Raw genomic sequence first — 13,979 nt, forward strand, 5'->3', positions numbered from 1 at the left:
ACTTGTAATGTGATCTGTACGTCAGAAAGAAAAGATTACCAAAAAACTGGTTTAATAGTAAAGTTCTCCAACATGATTATTCTGTCCTCTTGTAATTTTCCTTAATTAGTTATTTTTCAAAGTATAGTGTTCATATTTAGGGAATCGGGCAGGGGTATTTTAAAAATAAAACAAGTGAAATGAATTTTCATTAAAAGTCTATTCTACTTTGTAATGGCAGATTTAACCAGTTGTGTCTGACTTTTACTAATATTAAACTTGCTTACGCCTTTTTTAAAAGAAGTTCTTTTTCAATCAAAGCAACCTACTAGATGATAGTTCAAGTGTAAGATTCTGTAAATAACAAACGTTCTAAAAAAGTAGATTATATGTTTTAATGTAAAGCATAGTCAAAAAGGTTCCTGATAACCCATTTCTAAATAGGCTTTTTGCCAATTAATGAGTGGATTATTACATTCAAATCCTTGAGTAATTTGAGTAATTAATCTTAATTAGGCATGGCGCTCTGTGGTTAGCACTGCTGCCTCACAGCACCAGGGACCCGGGTTCGATTCCAACCTTGTGCGACTGCAAGTTCCAGACAGACATTCTCCCTGTGTCTGCATGGTTTTCCTCTGGGTGTTCCAGTTTCCTCCCACAATCCAAAGATGTGCAGGTTAGGTGGCTTGGCCATGCTAAATTTTCCATTGTGTCCAGGGATGAGTTGGTTAGGTGGATTAGCCATGGAGAATGCAAGGTTACAGGGGTAGGGTAGGGTAGGGGGTGGGTTTGGGTGAGATGCTGTTTGGAAGGTTGTTGTGGACTCAATAGCCTGCTTCCACACAGTAGGGAATCTATCTTCAGTTGTGTTTTTGTTTTTTGCAGATACCTTCCTGTCTGTACAGTAATTGTAGATACAGCATCTTATCTATGACTCACTGGGGACATTAACAGCATTCATGTTCTTTCAAGCACACTTTTTCAGTAACAACAAAGTAAATTTCACAATGTCACTTGATGATAGGATAGTTCTTGTGTTGTAAACTCCTTTCTTAAAATAGCTTTTTATAAGGCTTGTGTTTTGAGTTCGATGGGCTCACTCCGAGGTTCTTGTTGCCCCTCAGCTTCTGGAGGGTGAGCTCCTTTAAGAATAGCAAGTCTCTCTGAAACACCTCTCATCCTGGGGAAGAGGATAAAATCATAAAGCAGTGCTGCTATAGCACCTCCTATCAGAGGACCTACCCAGAATACCTGCAAAAATAAAGAAATAAGAACACCTTGAGACAAATGGTATAATCTTATCTGAATTGAAAACTTTTCCTCTAAGTTTTTTTGGTATTTGATGTTGGCACGTTTTTGTACTGTGAAAGCATTAAAAATGGGTCAGATCCTGTTCACATGTAAACACTTTCCTGCACGGGTCACTATCTGATCAGGGAAATTCCAGCTTGGTTTCTTCATCACTGATTTGAGGTTGCCTGCAAATCAACTAGCTTGGCTTAAGCCAAATAACTTAATGATCTGAGTGGTTGAGTGGCTACCCTGAGTTAAGCATTTGTAATGTGTTTTACACAGGTGTTGCACAGTACAGCACTGGCATGTAGTCTCTGTAACTGCATCCATTTGGTAGAACATTGAAAAGAAGTGACTGGAAAAAAAAGACGCTTGTTCCTTTCCTCACCCAGAGAAACTAAGACTTTCTGATATCCTCTCTTACTCCACCCCACCAACACACACACGTTTCCTATTCTTGCTTCTAGATTGCAAGTTGCAACATTGCAGTTTCTCAGTAAAATCCATCTTTTTCACTACCTTAGATTTTTTTATATTTTACATTATAAAACAAATAAAGTTATCCTTCTATCAGACCCTGTAGTGATCCAAAGAGATGCTTTCATTTCTCATGACAGTCTTTAAGAAGTTAATTTAGATAATGTATACTGACAATTTGTACTGAATTATGGAGAACTTCACATTTTAGTTAAAACATAAATCCCTCTGTTGGAGTTTAAAGCCATGGAGGAGGCCATTTTGCATTTTAAAGTAGTCTTTCAGGTTACTTGGGAATCAAGAATATGCTTAAAGAATATTTAGAAGAATAGCTAGCTCAAAGCTGGTACATAGAGACTTACTAGAACTTCTGATATTTCTGAATTGATGCATTTTCTAAACTGAAGCAATTACATGTGTGACTCTAATTGAGTATGAGATTAGATGTGTACTAGGATAAACAAATAAGTACCTTGTCCCCATTGTAACAACCTTGTTGACCTGTATTTGAGGAATCCTTGGTCATGAGTTGAAATGATGGGCAACTTTGCAAAGTCCTTGGGGCTACAAAAATCTCTCTGGTTTCTAACTTAGTGTGTTGTGGTTACCTGGCCTAGCAATTGAAGAAATTTACAACCTCAAATTAAGTGCTCATTGTTCAGCATACCACTGTATTTTAGCTGAATTCTGTTTATGCTTACCCAGTGGTTTCCAAAGTTTCTAGTAAGTATGGCTGGTGCAAAGGAACGGGCTGGATTCATTCCACATCCTGTGTAATACAGCTGGATAAAAAGAAGATAAGCATAATTTCAAATTTTTTTTAATCCTCAATTCATAAGATAGATGTGAGTTATAGCTTAGTATTCCATTTATCGATCAAGTTTAATTCCATTTTTGTTTCCAACAGTTAGTGCTACACAGTGTATGTAAAGAGAAAAGATGAATTGCCTATCAAACTGAACTCTTCCAGTGGACCATGAAGTCTAATTTGATTTTTTTTCTGACTATCCATTTAAGTCTGATATTGAAAGTTTTACCATAGTGCACTAAAACAATTGAAATTTGATTTGGCACAGTTTAAAAAAAATCAATTGAAATTGCCCTGAAGGGGTTGACACAAGTGTAATAACAAACTGTATGGTAATTGTTTTTGCTTGATGTTCATATATGTGTACGCTTTGGCATAAGTTACTGAATAATGACTAAGAGCATGAGCCCTAGGCAATTTGTCTCTCCTTCCCAGCCCAGAGGTAAGGGGGGACTTTGGTCATTTTTAGCACCTCAGTTGTGTCCTGGCCAGGATGAGCTAACTCTGTACATATTGGGCATCTTCTTGGTCTGTATAACTTAGTACCACACCAAGCAATAGTATGTAAGTTAGGAAAGTGCTCATTATCTTGTTTATCTAGTTTCATTTCTACTAATATTCTATTTGTAAAGTTGAAGTGGAAAGTTGCAGACTTACCCCAAAGAAGTGACCCACAGTGAGAGAAAAACCAATGATGATAGCAGCTGAGCCCATGAATCCATTTCTGCGAACGTCTGTTGTGGCAAAAATACAGAGTACGAACTGAAGAGTAAGGAATATCTCCACAGCTGTACCCTGGCCCAGACCCACTCCAGCGTGCAGCTAAAGAATTAAAAAAAATAGGAAATGATAACAGACTAGAAAGTAATTCAGAAAAATATTTACAGATGTCTTTTTGATTTTGTTAGCAAGCAAAAATATTCAATGAACTGCACAGACCCATTAAAATTTTAAAGCCTTCTCCTTTCCCTTGTGTATTTGGGGTGAGTCCATTCTAGGGTTTGATTACTAACTGAAACCACAGGCACTTATATTTCAATGAATGCTAAATTGGATAAACATATGGATGATAATGGAATAGTGTAGGTTAGATGGGCTTCAGATTGGTTTCACAGGTCAACGCAACATGGCCTGAATTGCGCCATAATGTTCTAAAAAAGGAGTGCAAATTTAGAAAAGTGACTCAGTCAGAACCAGTCATGGTTGCTCGTTTAAGTGTCATTCCTTCAGAGTCAAACAATCAATTAGTAAAATAATCCAATTGAGGATAATTTGAATATGGGAGTTGAAATCACATTTTTTCCAATCTCCATAACATCACATTCCTCCTTCCTTTTGTGAATTAAATATCCACTGAACAAGGGCAAGCAACTGTCTGTTGAACTGTGAATTAACGTTGAATTTTCATGTCTATCAAGTTGAGGGATGTCAGTACTGGATGGATAATGCAACTAATTTTGGAATTAGTATTAGCATCAAACAGTTGGGTAAAACCAAAACTGCCTCTACTTTACCCTAATAGTATGTTTTAGTCTTCAAGCTCAAAAGAGCTTGAATCATACCAGTTGTAAGATTTTAATTTTCCATGAACTACTTTTCCATGGTCTCGGAGTGAGCATGGCAATTTGGGCTAAACTACATATAATTCAGACTTGAGGAACAAAGTTCATATGGAAGAATACTGAAACTACCTAAGCTGGTTTCATATATGGTTCTGTAACTAGCTAGTTATGATTTCAAAGAAGGAAGCTTTGCGAGGTGGGTGCAGTGGGAGGTAAATAATTTAAAAGGTAATGCTTTAACCTACCATCATGAAGAGAGTTCAATTATGATCTTCCACAACTGTAAGAAAAATCTATGCCTGTGAACTTAACACTGGAAGAATGTATTACATAAATGTTAGCATATAGGAGACATACATCATCCTAGAATTAAATCACAATCATGGTGAAATTTGACCAAATATCTAAAAAAAATTTTTTTGTACCAGCCCTCTCTGCAATCCTAGTCACTTCCAGCTTTCCATTTCCCATTTTAACTATGAAATGCTTTTGATGAAAGGTTGCACAGTTTTCTAGTTGTGCAAGAGATTAACATTTTTCTGCAACTGATATCAAACATCAATCATGACTCCAATTGTTTTGCATTTCAATCTTCGCGCTCCTTCTGTTATGTATTCTACAACAGATAACAACATTCTAAAAATAGGAAATAAAACAAGAAATTTTTTTTCAAAAGAAAGCCGAATAAAGGTTGAATATGCACACTATGTTTCAGTATATGAACAGTAACATTTATGTTATTTGCTGGATGATACATGCACAATAAGCTACGTTATACCATCTTTACAGGAGACTCAACCCCTGTTGTAAACATGCTGCTTTCTTGGCTGATGTACACATCTGAAATACCAGACAACTCCTCAGTAAAATACTTCATGCTAATAATTTATTTGCTATAGTAAGCAGTACATAGCAGGAGTCCATGGCATGTTGAATTGGAAATCCCAAGTGATCTCTATATGAAGATGCTCATTCCCTAATGCCTAATAGACTTCTTTGATATTTCACATACAATGAACTACCATGAAGTCCAGTTCCTAAAATTGTAAGCAAGTACATACAAGATGGTGAATGATCAGTTAATCTTTTTGGGTTGAGTTGTTTGAAGGAGAATGCTGAATAAAACGTGAAGAATCATTGCTCGATGAATAACGCCATGGAATCTTATTGTCCACAACACCAGAACAAGTAAATGGAGCCATATGTTTTTAAGAATTATCCTCTTTATAGTCATTAAGTCTGGTAAGGGTACTCATAAGCTTATTGCTAAACTAAGTGTTTCATCCTTGAGGGGTCAGGGAGAGGAGATTGGATTTGAGTTAATGATCTTGTGGGAAGTGTCCATGTCCGAGTGATTGAGCACACATTGTATGCAGCCTAATGCTAAACTGTGCAACTGAGCCCTGGCAAGCTGACAAATGATTCTGCATCCAGTAATTGGTGCAACAGTACATGTAATCCTTGCCAGGCTAGTTGTCTTGGAATATGCCTTGATCACCAGCACACCTATGGTTAATTATGTGTTCAGCTTTTAGCACATGTAGAGATCACCATTGGTTTTCTCCCTGACATGGACAGGCAGCTGAAGAAAGGGTATTGAATATTAATTTGAATCTTGGAAATGGATTATAGCAAATTTTCCTGGTACTGAAGAATGATTTGTAATGATTTTGGCCAATTTACTATTTTATTCTAATCTTTAGGCTTACCAAAATCAAAACGTAAGAACAACTTTAAATACTTATTCCGAGGGTGTAGTGCTGAAACGTTGAAACTAAAATATTTGATGTGTTTGAACTACTTATGTTGAAAGATAATTGTAATATCCTTGTATCTTTCAGCTACGTCAGTGTTTCTTATTGTTACAAACTATTCTGAAGTCAATTGACTTAATACATCGACAAATGCAGAAATACTTATATACATTAAAACCTTACACAGAAATATGATCAATTACCAGTGAATTTATTTTTAGCGCACTGCAAGATTCCACAAACAGTACTAAGACCGATGCCCAGCTAGTCCAGTGTACAGTAAAATCCTGCCAACAGGACTCCGATCAGTGATGACAATAAGTTTTGGTAATGATTTGTACAGTGCAAGAACCCAAAGTTAACAATCGGAGCAATCAGTAGTTCGATTGCTTTGGTGTTTTGCACCCAGAAGGATTCGGTAAAAAATGAGATCCTACGTTCGAAGGAAGAGCAACGAGGTCACTGCCCAACTAGATTGCTTTAGTGGCTTATTGCTTTCAGCAAGGTCCCGCAAGCAGAAATTTGATTAGGGACTGACTGGTTTTGCGCAGAGCAAGATCCCACAGATCAAAAGTCAGGTCGGTGACTATTTAATTTGCTTTGATGTTTTCCACACAACTGGATTCCATTTTAAAAAACCCAATAATGACCAATAGGAAGGGTCTAGGCCCGAAACGTCAGCTTTTGTGCTCCTGAGATGCTGCTTGGCCTGCTGTGTTCATCCAGCCTCACATTTTATTATCTTTGAATCTCCAGCATCTGCAGTTCCCATTATCTCTAATGACCAATATCGTCTGTTTCAGTAAATCTTTGTGCACAACAAAATCCCATCAAGTATACAACAAAATAGGCACTCCCCTACCCAGCAGCATAAACCGTCCCGTAGGTTTGTCCTGATAGGTACAAACAAAAAAAGCATCGGCAATGCAGCTAGTCTGTTTTCGTGACGTTTGCGCACAGCAAGATCCCACAAAGCAATCCCCGTAATGATCACTGTCTGCTTTCGTGATGTTTGCGCATGGCAGGATCCCAAGAATAATATCACAACTGACCACTCTTGTCTGCTTTAGTGACGTTTGCGCACAAGATCCCGTGAACAGCCCCACCAATGATCAGTCTCATCTGTTTTTCGTGACCCCTTCGTGCGCAGCAAGATCTCAATAGCAGCAATCCGATCAGCAGCAGCCAATCTGTTTCGCGCACATTTGGATCGTACTTGCGTACAGCAGGCTTCCATAAGCACCAATGAGATTAGTGACCTTGCTCCTTGTGGTTTTAGCACTATTAGTTGAGAAAGGAATATTGCCTTGGTTACTAGCAGAGCAATCAACCTGGGATCTGTTCGCTTTATACATCACACGAGCCGTCATTGCCACTGAGACATACACTAATATTTGCAAGTGAGTTGTCACTTTTTTACTATTTGCGTCCACGATATGAAAATGCTGACTTTAATTGCAGCCACTGCCTGTGCTCACCTTGACCAGGTATTATTTATATTGCAGCCTTTATTCTGGATGCTAAAGGGGGCTGCTACCAGAAGTAAATGCTTTCCTGGAGAAGGCAATGCTTATGCACTTGCTCTGTAGCACTGCAAATGTTTGGACAAAATGTATCTGAAGCGGCCTAAGTTGTCCCCCCCTCTTCCCCCCGAGTTATTCCGACCGCAATACCAGCAACTGGAGAGCCCACCGAATCTGTTCTGCAAATCTTAGAAAGTATCTATACTTTTTAGGCTTGATACCAAATTGGGAGATTGGAACCTTCACTCTGAACTGATATTTGGATTGTTCAAACCTCCTGCCGTGAAAATTCACCTTCCACCTCCAACTCCTTCCCGGTGAGGTTTAGTAGGTCAGTTAGGAGATCGGTTTTCTTCACATGCCTTACCGGATACACAAATTTTATCGGTTAGCGTCTGTTCACCAAGACCAAACGTTAAAGCTCATGCTGCAACACGCAGGTCCCAAAGCCTAGAATCACTACTGCAAGTAATGCAAACGCCAAGACCACAGAAGGGAGCAATCACCTCCAGAACTGATGGCAATTCACAGCTGAGTGAAACCTGCTTTTTGCCATTTTTAAAAAGAAAACTTTATTTCCCAGCAATTTACAAGAATAACAAATGTATGTGACACCTAAAGCATCGCATACTCCCTGTTCTGTCCTACTTGCTAATATATTGAAACCCTCCAGTTTATTTATTAACATTTCAGCAGATTTCTAAGACCCTGAAAATGTCCAGGCTAGTATATTTAACCTACAGGGCTTTTATTTGAAATAAAATTCCTACGTAATGTAACCGCGCCTGAGAAAAGCAATCCTTCAAATAAAACTACAAGTGAATAAATTCATGTTATGTCAATTATTGAAACAGAAATTAAGGCTTTTTAAAACGTCTGACATTCAAGGAAATTCGATCAAATTGATGGGACACTCAGGCTATAATTTTGGATGTGTCAAACAAATAGTAATCTCAGATGCAGACAAATCACCAAACATCCTCAAACACGCCAGCTATTCAATTTAGCAATAATCACGTAATATTACTGTTCCTAATTTCAGTACCCGATTTTAGAAAGAAAACGCACATCTGGTCTACGTTTCAGGGTTACTGTTAAAATTCCAGGAAGGTGTTTTTTTTTCTTTTGTCATATCGGCCCCCAGAGAACGGCTGGTGTTGGATAGTATTTTATAAACAGTATAGTCGAGCCCTCTTAGTCCGTAGAAACATGGAGGGGGAGGGCTGGTCTCACCCAGATTTTTAATGTAATTTTCGAAATATATGGCTAATTTTGTCTTGATAAATACTGAGGTTCGATTAAATTTCTGTCTGTTTTCACCTTGTCGGTTATAATGCCGAATTTCTGGCATTTTCATCACTCAATAAACTTCACTGCATTAAACAGGATCGAACAGTCCAAGAACTCCACGCAGAGAAAACCTGACTACAGTTCCGTGTTATTATTTTGTTTTAAGTTTATCATACATTATTGCTAGGTTAGAGCCAGAAATAAATTATCACTCCTTTTCAAAACTTCGATTGATCTGTCAAGGTATCAGATCTGCCTGTTGAGGCATTTTTAGTTAATTATTTGCAGTGTTATTTATATCAGGAAACGTGGAACTTTAAAAAATCTGAATGGTTTATTTGCATTTTGTGAAGAAAATCTCTTCATTTTGTTATGTTTAATTCCAAGTGGTGGGTAGCTTCCCAAATTTTCCTTCCTAAAGTTCAGACTCAGAATTAAGAAGCTTCTTGAATATGTCCTGGAGAGCAGCAATTCCCACTTGGTTCACCATCTTCAAAAGTGTATAAAATGCAGTCATACTGTAACTACTGATAGATTATGTACACTCACCGCTTTATCTCACAGTAGACGAAACAAATACCTATTCAAAGTTATAGTCATCCCGTTTAAATGACGAGAGGTTTGAAAAGTAAACGGAGCAACGTTCCAGCAATTTTCATCACGGCACTTTCGATTAATATTCTTTTTGAAAGATTTCAAGTAACAGTTTACCAGGTTTGGTCGCATATTTCGCTGTCATTACAAGTACTGCATTCATTTCCACTTTTTTTATTTAATGCCGACTGGAATATTGCAATATGATGTTTTATTTCCTTATTCAAATCAAATAAATTTTAAACATCCTCGCATTTATTATTTCAACGAAAATTTTTTACCGTAGTTCGAAATGTATTTTATTTCAAATATTAAATGATCAATTCGATAAAGTTTAGATTTTACAACGGTTCAATCTGATTGTATAGATTCTCGATTAATGTGTCTCATATCCTTAATACTTTGAAAATTGAGTTAGTTAACGTTACCTCAATTGATTCTCAAAGATGTTTCAGTCAAGCCTGTTGATTCAATAAAGGAAACTTTTAGAAGTACTGTTTATGGTCTCTACACGCTTACAGCGTCGTATTTTTCGAAACGCCTTTCGTAACTCTTATCAATCTTTGATTTTCCAGAACATCTATTTTTCTATTTAATACTTGCTTTCAAAGTAAGGATTTTGTTGTTTTGCGCCCGCCAGATTCGTATTTTAACCTTTTTTTTTCTCCTGTTAAGTGTACGTTTGCCAACATATTTACCGTGTTGAGCCCCAGGTTGCCCCGTACTGAGGGAGGGGTGACCCCATACAGCACTGCTGCCCCCGCCACTGCCCCCAGGAGCTGAGCGACAATGTACATTACACAGCGGAATATGCTCAGCTGCGCCCCCAGCAGGTAGGCGAAGGTAACGGCCGGGTTGAGGTGTGCCCCGCTGACATGTCCAACCGCCTGTACCAGGGCAGCCAGGACAAAGCCAAAACCCAGAGAAACCAGCAGCACGTTCATGGGGCCCGGAGACCATCGCATGGTAAAGCCCAGTCCAAAAAACACGAAGAGCATGGTGGCAAAAAACTCTGCAAAGACTGCCCTCCAAAAGGAGATAGACTTCAGCTCCCACATCATTCCCGATCCTTCAAAAAGCAGACTATTAAAAGAAAACAGAAAATAAAAAAAGGTGAAATTATCTCCTCACTCCTCAAACGTTCCCCCCAAATTTAATTGCATAGAATGACGTATTTATAGGGGACTCTGAATCTGACAACATTGTCTGTGGGAGGGACCTGTCCAGTTTATCGTTACATTTAACTGTTTCATCCCAGCGCACTGGGCATATTCCAGTGATTTATACTTCCACCAGCCCCTGTCTGCAATCAAACGTAGTAACGATTGTCAGAAATACAAGAACAAGTAGGAAGGCAACAAGGATCCTTAAAGTTAAATTAAAATGCAAAAATAAAACTTCAAATATCCTACACAACCCTGAGTAGCAAAAGGACAACAACTGAGAGGTAAGGTTACAGAGGGATGTGCAAGATGAAGTCAGATATTGTCAGTGAAATGGCAGAAATGAAGAAATTTAAAGTAGAAAAAAAACGAAATAATTGACAAACTTGACAAAACTAAAGAGGTTAAAATCTCTGTGTTGCATTCATTCACGGCAAAGAAAATGCCAGGAAAGAGATTATAATACACATTTAATAGGATAGTGCCAGAAGATTGTTGGTCAGCTAATGTTACTTCAATATTCAACAGAAAAGATAGAACAAATCTCTGGAGCTGTACACCAGTTAACCTATGTTGATGGTGGGAAATGTAAAAGCATCTTTCCTCAAAGTTCCAATTGAAAAACATCACAAACATGAAACGTTGCATGGATTGCAATAGCAATGTAATGCTTGACCAACCGTGTTGAATTATTGGAGAAAGTAATGAACAGTAGACAAGGATAATGCAATAGATGTAATCTACGTGGTCTTGCAAAATGCTTTTAATAAGGTACAGCTGAGTAAGGTCAGACCATATGGATTTAGAACACAAGTAGCAAAATGGATAGCAAGCAGACTAAATATAAAGTTAATCAATTTGAAAAGATTGGAAGTGATAATATACAGGTATGGTGCTGGGACCACTGTTGTTCACCACTGATATCAAGATTTGGTCTTGAGAACCAGAGGTACCATATTAAAATTTTCAGGTAGCAGCAAATTAGGTGGTAGAGTTAACGTTGAGGAAGATTGCAAGAAAACACAAAAAAAGTTGTCAAATTTGCAGAGTAAGTCTTTAAATGCAAAGTTGATTCCAATACAGATAAGTATTAGGTGATACAAATTTATAGAATCAATAAGAAAGGCAATTATACAATCGAATGTAGGACACAAATGGGGGAAATCTCAAAAGGATCAGGGAATCACACTAAAAATAGCATCACAGGTCAACAAAGCCATAAATTAGGTTTCAAATGGGGTGCTGGTCTAACTTCCTAGCCAAATAGAATTCAAAGGCAGAGAAATTATATTATAATCTTAATGTGACCGTACTTAGAACATTATGCATAGTTCTTGTCTCCATTTTACAATAAAGGAATAAATGAAGAAGTTTGAACATTTTATTTTTAAAAAAAGAGGACACAAGACGTTATAATTATCAGAAAGATTGAATAGGTTGGGCCTCTTGCCTCTTGAATGAATAGGATGAGGGATAACCTGGAAGGGGTCTTCAAACTTCTGAAGAAGTTTAATTGGAAAGACATAGAGATCATCTTTCCAATTCTGGGGGATCCAGTGCCATGAATATTCAATAGTCACAAATAAATCCAATCAGCATTGTAGAGAAATTAATTAGGATGAAATTTAATCTCCATATATATTCACCTCTGAATTTATGTCATCCATGGTTCAGTCAGTGCATTCTCATTACTGAATCATAAAGTTCTGTGTTTTTCAAATTCCACTCCAAAATGTACACAAACATCAAGGCTGATGTTTCAATGATGGAGTGCTACACTGTTAGAGGTGTTTTTGTTTGGATGAGATGTTAAAACAAGGCCCTGCTGTATGCCCTCAAATGCGCATAGGACACCCCAGCAACAGAGGTGTGTAATAGCATTAGAAAATATCTGAATTATAGCATAGCATTTCTTTGAAGGAAAAATTGGGGCATCTGCCCCAGTGTCCTGGCCAACATTTATGCTTCAATCTATATCACAAACGCAGATTATCTGGTCATTATTATGTTGCTGTTTATGGAGGTTTGCTGTGTGCAAATTGATCAAAAGAATGACTATAACTTCATTCATACTATTGACTGTAAAGTGCTTTGAAACATCCACAGGTCATGAAAGGTGATATACATTTGCAAGTCTTTTTGGACTTGTTTGAGTACTCACTATGTACGCCACTATGAATTTTGAAGTAATCTCTACACATGGTCCAGTCTGAACCCTGTTAAATAATAAAAATCGAAAGAACTGCGGATGCTGTAAATCAGGAACAAAAGCAAAGTTGCTGGAAAAGCCCAGCAGGTCTGGCAGTATCTGTGAAGGAAAAGACAGAGTCAACGTTTCAGGTCCGGTGACCCTTTGTCACTGTTAAATAATGCTCAGCACATGGTGAAATGTGAACAAGTGAATAGACAAGGACAATTTTTGCTCATGTTCCTCCTAAATATGTTATAATTTTGACCAGTAACTTGCTTGCGGCTGTTGCTCGATCAAAAACGCCAAGTAATAGAAACTTGCAGCACTAAAACAAGTAAACAACCCAAACTGCATCCTAATGATCGATGGTATTTAAGGAGATTTGAAGGTGTGACTTTGCTTACAGGGTTAATACAGTGAAATGTTGTGGGTGGCAGGGATTTGGTCACATAAACGGTTACATACAATTGGAAACTTTTCTGGTTAATGCTGTCATTGTCCATGCGGATTTGGTAGGATTTGATGCTTTAGTCCAGAGGAAAAATACTCATTTCATTTTCTGGAGTTTCACTGCACACGCTTCGAAACCCTGGGTTTTAGGATGAATGTAACTGAGCATTGTGTATTTGGATTATTGTCAATGTTAAGTAATATACAACTCATGGCCCATATTTGCGTTGCATACAGTGTATACCAGAGCAGCTGAACAGAAAATCCTTGAAAGGATTGGGTCTTTTAGAAGTAGGCAAATATGTCATTGTTATGCACAGTACATTGAGAGAAGACTCGTGCTCTCTTCAGGTGTTGTCCCTCTGTCCTTTAAATCTGCCTTCATCACTGTCATCCTCATAAAACCTTTGCCTCATTGAAACAACAATGCATATTATGTTGAAGAGATCTGAAGTAGCAGTGCACATTATGTTATTGAGATCTGAAAGAACAATGCACACTGTATTCAGGGAGATCTGAAATAACAGTGCAAGTTGCATTAAAGAGATCTGAAATAATAGTGCACATTATCTTCAGTGCAATCTGAAATAACAGTACTCATTACATTTAGGAAGATCCAAAATAAGATTGCACATTATATTCGGTGAGATCTGAAATATCAGTGCACTTTACCATAAGGAGATCTGAAATAATAGTGCATGTTATATTCAGCAAGATCTGATAATACATTGAATATTTCGTTCAGCAGAAATCTGAAATAACAGCTCATGTTACATTCAACATGTCCTCAAATAATAGTATATGTTACTTTCGGGGTATCCTGAAATAATATTGCACATTAAATTTAAGAGTATTTAGCAATGGGTAAAAAAAATTCTGACCTAGCCAGTGACAA

The 13,979-nt window shown here is 37.6% G+C and overlaps 1 protein-coding gene across 1 annotated transcript; it reads right to left on the reverse strand.

Annotated features, from left to right (window-relative positions):
* Positions 1-360: 360 nt before the first annotated feature.
* Positions 361-10,415, reverse strand: LOC125448241 (lens fiber major intrinsic protein-like). Its single transcript, XM_048523380.2, has 4 exons — positions 9,979-10,415; positions 3,215-3,379; positions 2,451-2,531; positions 361-1,230 (listed from the first exon to the last, which is right to left on the reverse strand). The coding sequence occupies exons 1-4, from the start codon at positions 10,339-10,341 to the stop codon at positions 1,045-1,047; spliced, it is 795 nt and encodes a 264-aa protein (XP_048379337.1). The 5' UTR covers positions 10,342-10,415; the 3' UTR covers positions 361-1,044.
* Positions 10,416-13,979: the final 3,564 nt, after the last annotated feature.

This window comes from Stegostoma tigrinum, chromosome X (assembly GCF_030684315.1).
Source record: "Stegostoma tigrinum isolate sSteTig4 chromosome X, sSteTig4.hap1, whole genome shotgun sequence".
NCBI classification, from domain to species: Eukaryota; Metazoa; Chordata; class Chondrichthyes; order Orectolobiformes; family Stegostomatidae; genus Stegostoma; species Stegostoma tigrinum.

Bases quoted from the DNA above. Each gene is read 5' to 3' on its own strand.
- LOC125448241 (XM_048523380.2), bottom strand. From the start codon at position 10,341: ATGATGTGGGAGCTGAAGTCTATCTCCTTTTGGAGGGCAGTCTTTGCA. The intron at 2,532-3,214 runs GTAAGTCTGCAA...CTTTTTATCCAG, and splicing joins CTGTGGGTCACTTCTTTGGG to CTGTATTACACAGGATGTGG. The intron at 1,231-2,450 runs GTAAGCATAAAC...TTATTTTTGCAG, and splicing joins GAAACTTTGGAAACCACTGG to GTATTCTGGGTAGGTCCTCT.